This window comes from Leucoraja erinacea, chromosome 1 (genome assembly GCF_028641065.1).
Source record: "Leucoraja erinacea ecotype New England chromosome 1, Leri_hhj_1, whole genome shotgun sequence".
In the NCBI taxonomy this organism is placed as follows: Eukaryota; Metazoa; Chordata; class Chondrichthyes; order Rajiformes; family Rajidae; genus Leucoraja; species Leucoraja erinaceus.
The window spans coordinates 32,879,436-32,886,842 of NC_073377.1; the positions used below are offsets into that span (position 1 = coordinate 32,879,436).

The 7,407-nt window shown below is 42.0% G+C and overlaps 1 protein-coding gene across 1 annotated transcript; it reads left to right on the forward strand.

Annotated features, from left to right (window-relative positions):
- The first annotated feature begins 2,437 nt into the window (after positions 1-2,437).
- Positions 2,438-7,075, forward strand: LOC129695424 (uncharacterized). Its single transcript, XM_055632365.1, has 2 exons — positions 2,438-4,139; positions 6,865-7,075. The coding sequence occupies exon 1, from the start codon at positions 2,617-2,619 to the stop codon at positions 4,117-4,119; it is 1,503 nt and encodes a 500-aa protein (XP_055488340.1). The 5' UTR covers positions 2,438-2,616; the 3' UTR covers positions 4,120-4,139; positions 6,865-7,075.
- The last annotated feature ends 332 nt before the right edge of the window (positions 7,076-7,407 follow it).

A 7,407-nucleotide genomic window follows, 5' to 3' on the forward strand; every position in this document is an offset into this window, starting at 1 on the left:
CTTACTTGGATGACCTGAAATTAAAGCATATAATTAGTTTGTTACCTAATTGTAGATAATAACAAAATTGACCATTGTGACAGAAATAGTAATAAACACCCAGACAGCCTTGAAAATTCAAAAATGCGATATTCTCAAGATCAGACCTTTAATATTATTGTAACATCAAAACAAATAGTAAATACCCAACACAAAAATCATATTCATCATAGAAACATAGAAACATAGAAATTAGGTGCAGGAGTAGGCCATTCGGCCCTTCGAGCCTGCACCGCCATTCAATATGATCATGGCTGATCATCCAACTCAGTATCCCGTACCTGCTTTCTCTCCATACCCTCTGATCCCCTTAGCCACAAGGGCCACATCTAACTCCCTCTTAAATATAGCCAATGAACTGGCCTCAACTACCCTCTGCGGCAGGGAGTTCCACAGATTCACCACTCTCTGTGTTAAAAAAGATCTTCTCATCTAGGTTTTAAAGGATTTCCCCCCCTTATCCTTAAGCTGTGACCCCTTGTCCTGGACTTCCCCAACATCGGGAACAATCTTCCTGCATCTAGCCTGTCCAACCCCTTAAGAATTTTGTAAGTTTCTATAAGATCCCCTCTCAATCTCCTAAATTCTAGAGAGTATAAACCAAGTCTATCCAGTCTTTCTTCATAAGACAGTCGTGACATCCCAGGAATCAGTCTGGTGAACCTTCTCTGCACTCCCTCTATGGCAATAATGTCCTTCCTCAGATTTGGAGACCAAAACTGTACGCAATACTCCAGGTGTGGTCTCACCAAGACCCTGTACAACTGCAGTAGAGCCTCCCTGCTCCTATACTCAAATCCTTTTGCTATGAAAGCTAACAGTGTCAGTGTCAGTAACAGTGAAATCAGTGTCATCAAATCAATTAAATTCATAAATTCATAAATTCAATTACTAAATTCAATTAAACATCTATACCATTCTTAAGAAAAGGCTAAAAATATATATTTTTAATAGCCAAAGTATCCAAATAACAAACTGATCCCATTCACACAAGAATTCACAATATAACGATTTTTAAATCTCACTTTGTCATGAATTTCTATGCCAATGGAAGTAATTGAATTTTTAATTCCCATAAATTTGACTCTGTTGGTTTATAACACTGCTGCAGGCAAGGGTCATTTTACACAGACATTTATTCACAATTTACAAACATCCACTCTCAAGACAATCAAAATCATTAGTTTTTGCACAATCATGTCATATGAATATCTAAATTATCTATATTTTGTGTCATTGTCTATCCTTGATCAATATTTTCATACGAAACCTGACTAAAAACTAAAAACAATGTACTTTGGCAGTTTTCAATCAGATATTCAGTATGAAAATATTGATCTTGGATACACAATAACACAAAATATAGATGAGTTAGATGTTCTTATGAAATGATTGTGCAAAAAAAAAGAGAGGTTATCTTGAGAGTGGATTGTGATAGGTCGCAATGTGGACTATGCCATGATTTAAGCCCTGCGATATCGGCAGGCAAGACACGGCCAATATTGGGGCCTAAATAACATATTTTGCATCATTAGATTAAAATGAAACCACACCAAAAAGCAATGTAAGATGTTAAATACACGACATAACTTTTGTTTTATCCTGATGTGCGTCCCTGATGTTGATTTTGATCCATGATGTTGAAGGCGTTAGAGGTTGCATTTAACTTCTACACAGCGATGCAATCGACCAGCACCTTTTTTTAAAAACGGGAACGGAAGCGCAGAACAAATTTTTTTCATCAACTTGTAGTCCGAGCAAATACCTATCCAACAACCAATACAAACCTGCAATTTAATCCCGCCCTCCCAAACTCTCCCCTCCCCAGAGGGCTTGTATACAAAAACAGGGATGTAATGCTGAGGCTTATGAGGCGCTGGTAGGGCCGCATTTGGTCTATTGTGAGCAATTTTGGGCATCATATCTGAGGAAGGGTATGCTGGCTCTGGAGATCGTCCAGAGGAGGTGTACAAGAATGAGTAGGTTAACCTTTAATGAGCATTTGTTGGCACTGGGCCTGTACTCGCTGTAATTTAGAAGTATGAGGGAGTGACCTCATTAAAACATACAGAATAGTGAAAGGCTTTTGGATAGAGTGGATGTGGTGAGGATGTTTCCACTAGTGAGAGAGTCTAGAACTAGAGGTCATAGCCTCAGAATTAAAGGATGTTCTTTTAGGAAGGAGATGAGGAGACATTTCTTTAGTCAGAGGGTGGTGAATCTGTGGAATCTGTAGAGAACAAGTCAGTGGATATTTTTACAGCAGAGATAGGTTGATTTTTGATTAGCACATGTGTCAGAGGTTATGGGGAGCAGGCAGGAGAATGAGGTTAAGAGGGAGAGCTAGATCAGCCATGATTGAATGGTGGATTAGACTTGATGAGCCAAATGTCTTAATTTTACTTCGGAGTCACGTGAGTGACTTCGTGAAGAACCCCGCCTACGGCGCATGCGTGTCATATCGCATACACGCATTCAACGTGTCGGACCTGGGGAGGACGTCCCCTTGAACGGGAGAGTTAAAAAGCCGGTCGACGGCAGGTAAGTGATTCTGCATTTTCACCGTTTTTTTTAGGAATGGATAGAGGACGCAGAAAGGCTGTGAAGAAGCTGCAGGATGTCGGCGGTAAAGGTGCCGGGGACCCGCAGCAGCAGCCGACGGCACAGGCAGTTTCCATTGAGACAGCTGTGCCAGATTCAAACCCCGCGCCGGGAAAAACTAATTCTAGACCAGGCGGGAAGGCGAAACGCAAAACGAACCGCTGTGAAAGTGAGCCCGAAAAATCGCCGGTAAATACTTACTTGTATAGCAGTGATGATGACCAGCTGCACGGCATGGAGCAGCCAGCAGCGACCGCATCTGCAGAGCTCGGAAAACAGTACGAGTGGCTGCAGCATGTGGGGCCGTCATCAATATGTTCGGAGGAGTACCGGGACGGCGAAAAACGGCATTTGCAGCGGCCGGGAGCAACCAGAGCCGGTAGGCATGGCGACGAGTTGCGATTTAAACCGCGTGCGACTAGTGCCCGAGGGCACGAAAGTCGGCAGGAGCGGTGGGCTAAAAAGAAACACCCGCGAGCGACTAGTGCGGGAGAGCACGAAAGTCGGCTGGAGCGGTTGTGGGAGGAACATCTCCATAGTGTCAGGCTCCAGAAAATGGATAAAAGCCGCACACATACAGGTGTAAGTCCCTCAGAGCATGGCCAGAAAAGGCTGCTGGACATATCATCCTCATCTGAAGAGGGTGTTCAAGGGCTGCCTGACTCAGACTCTGAACAAGAGTCAGAGCCACGTTCCCATATGGAGGATGAGGGAACACAGTTGCTGGACATGGTGGGCACATATTTCCAGCAAGAAGAAACTGGAAAAGACCTAGAGGCCAGGATGGCGGCCAGCATTGATTATATGACGACCCATCACCTCAAAACTGATACCTTAGCTGAGGTATGGGCAAGACATTTACCTCCGCGAAATTGTGCGGCTCTGAATGTACCCAAGGTGAACCGAAGCATTTGGAGACACGTGGGGCAGGATATTCGGAGTCTGGATATAAAAATACAGAATGCTAGTAAAGGACTCTCGGCGGGTATAACAGCTTTGGCCCGTACGCTGGAAAATGTGGATATGTCCAATGACATGAAAGACGCTTTAGCACTGTTTTGCAATGTTCAATTTGAACTGAACAACATCAGGAAAGGGGCTATTCAGCCAGCGTTAGACCCAAAATTTGCAATCCTGTGCAAACAGAAAGCCATAAAACCTCAAAATTTGTTGTTTGGGGGTGACCTATCAAAACAGGTCAAAGATTTGGAGGAAGAGGCCAAAACTTTGGGCCTAATAAAAGCGACCAAAGGATATGTCGGAAAACGGTATCATCCTTATGGGACGACTAAAAAAGCAAGTACTAGTATGTATAGTACGAAAAATTGGAGAGAGGCCAGAGGAAACCAGCAACAGCGTCCTTTTTTAGGGGTTGGCCCGGGACGCCCACAATGGAAAATGCGGAAGCCTCCACTTCAACATTTACCCCACTTTCAACCTCAAGGCCCTCCGCAACCTCGGTTAAGACCAAGAAAGTAACACCACCGATAACCATGGAGGTAGGTGGGTCTGTGCCTCAAAAATTAATAAGGAGCACAGAACTTGGAGGGAGGTTGCAATTTCATTTGGAAGCATGGTGTAAGTTAACTGTGGATAGGTATATCCTTAGCAGTATTAAGGGATATCTTATAGAGTTTATACACATACAAGAACCTCCAGTACAACATACACCGGACAGAACTTATATGCTTACCAAATTAGACAGAGCTAAAGCAAAAATTGAAATACAAAGGTTGTTCACGAAAGGAGTAATTGGAAAAAACCAAACATGAACAACAGGAATTTGTCTCATATTCATTAGACATAAGAAAGATGGGGGTTGCCGGATAATTATTGATTTATCAACACTTAATAAGTTTGTACAATATGCTCATTTTAAAATGGATACTTTTAGTACTGCTACAGAGCTAGTGTCGGCAGGCTACTTTATGGCAAGTATTGATCTGCAAGATGCTTACTATACGGTACCCATCAGAGACGAACACAGACGGTTTTTGAAATTTAATTGGATGGGTCAGCTTTGGCAATACAAGGCGCTACCAAACGGGCTAACGTCAGCCCCTAGATTATTCACAAAAATTCTTAAACCAGCTTTGGCATTTCTTAGACAACAAAACTATAGAGTGATGGCATATTTGGATGATATCTTGATTGTGGGGAAAACTTATGAATTGGCTAGTAGAGCAGTGGTTGCCACAAGACAATTGATGGAACAGCTGGGATTCATTATCCATCCAATTAAGTCAAGATTAACACCTGCAACTAATATTGATTACTTGGGGTTCACTATTAACACACTTGATATGTTAGTGACTTTACCTATAGGGAAAGCCACTGAGTTCCAAAAGGATTGCACAGAGCTTATTAATACCGTTAAACCATCCATTAGACGGGTAGCCAGGATTATTGGGAAAATTATAGCCACGTTTCCTGCCATTCAATTTGGACGATTGCATTACCAAAATTTACAGAGAGAAAAAATTAGAGCACTAAAAATTAATAGAGGCCATTTTGATAGGCCTATGGAGCTAACAATAAGAGCTATAAAAGAACTACAATGGTGGGAACAAAATGTTATATATAGCTCCAACCCAATAGTTATTCCAAACCCATCTGTGGTATTACAAACAGATGCCAGTGCACTGGGTTGGGGAGCAACGGATACCATCTCGAGCTCTGGAGGGAGATGGAATATACAGGAAACTAACCTACTTACCACAAAGGGTATAAATTACTTAGAAATGTTGAGTGCTTTTTATGGTTTAAAATCTTATTGCTCGGGAATGATTAACCAGCATGTTAGATTGCAGATAGACAATACCACGGTGGTGGCATATATAAATCATATGGGTGGAAATATATCAATATCCTGTGATGAATTGGCAAACCATATTTGGGAATGGTGTATCCAAAGGAATATTTGGTTATCGGCTACGTATCTACCAGGGATACTTAATTCAGTGGCAGACGCCAGGTCACGAAAATTTAATGAAAATACGGAATGGATGTTAGACAGAAAGATATTTGCTGATATCACAGCAAAGTACGGAAGGCCGGATATTGATCTTTTTGCATCCAGGTTAAATCATCAGTTACCAAGGTATATATCATGGGAACCAGATCCTGAGGCAGAAGCTACAGATGCATTCTCTTTGCACTGGGGGAAATGGTTCATTTATGCATTTCCTCCTTTCTGCCTCATCAATCGGGTACTACGGAAAATTCAGCTAGACTCGGCATCTGGGATTCTCATAGTACCTGATTGGCCTACCCAACCATGGTTCTCGGTGCTGCAGGATTTGGTGCTTACACCATATTTTACTTTAAAACATAGTCCTCAGTTGCTGGTGCATCCGGTGACTGGGGACAGCCATCCTTGCCATAATTATCTCAATTTATTGGTTTGTAGACTCTGAAGGAACCATTTCGGCATATGGGTTTATCTGATAGAACTGTGGACATGATCACAGCAGCACAGAGACTTTCCACTCAAAAACAATATTTATGTCATATCAAGAAATGGACTAAATACTGCCTGGACAACAATCTAGACCACAGAAAGGTGGATATTCCAGCTGTCCTAGAATTCTTCACAAGCCTGCACTTTGAAGGATTCGGTTACAGCACGGTCAATAGTGCTAGGAGTGCCTTGTCCAGTTATTTATGGGAAGGCACAGAAAGACAGGGTGTTGGCTCACATCCTCTAGTAATAAAACTGCTACGAGGCATCTTTAACACTAACCCACCAAGGGCTAGATATAGCCAAATCTGGGATGTGAGCGTAGTCCTAAAAATGTTACGGAATTGGTCACCGGCTACGGCATTACCGCTAAACCATCTAACTATGAAAATGGTTATGCTTATGGCGCTGGTCACAGCGCAAAGGGTCCAGTCATTACAGAAGTTAAGATTGGATAACTTGACGGAGGCGACAGGAAGGTTGATTTTCGTGATCCAGGGCCTTATTAAGCAAAATAGACCAGGATCAGCGGGTCAGGTGATAGAGTTCATAGCCTATCCGCAGGATGAACGCCTCTGTGTAGTAAAACACATCATGTTATATATGGACAGAACAAAGGCTATCAGAGGCAATGAAAAGGCTCTTTTAATTAGCCATAAGAAGCCGTACCATAAAGTCTCGACTCAGACCATTTCACGGTGGCTGAGATATTGCTTAGTTCAGGCAGGAGTGGACACTAATGTATTCAAATCTCACTCCATCAGGGCTGCATCTACATCAGCAGCTAATCGCCTGGAGGTACCGATGGACAAAATCCTCAGAACTGCAGGATGGTCATCAGAGAAAACGTTTCGCACATATTACAACAAACCAGTTAGAAAAGAAGAAACGTTTTCGGGCAAAATTTTGAGTTCTATTTAATTTACACCTGAAGCTTATAAGGTTTATAAATTGATTTAATAAATATTATTTACAATTTTGCTTAAAATGTTGGTATGATTGTATTTTTTTTTTAAATACCAGTAAAAATTTCTCCCAAACTACCAAGGCAGTTGTGAAGATTGGACTCGTTCCACGGCATGAGGTCACAGAGCTTTGAAGTCTTCACGAAGTCACTCACGTGACTCCGAAGTAAAATAGTAAGATTAAACGAGAACTTACCAGTTTGAAGTTTGATCTTTATTTTATGAGGAGGAACGTTGAGGGAATACGTGCCCTCCGCTCCCACCCTTATATGGTCATATCTTAAACTGGTATCTCTTTAATAATCTTACTATCTTAGGTCATTATTTTGTATCTGTGACCTC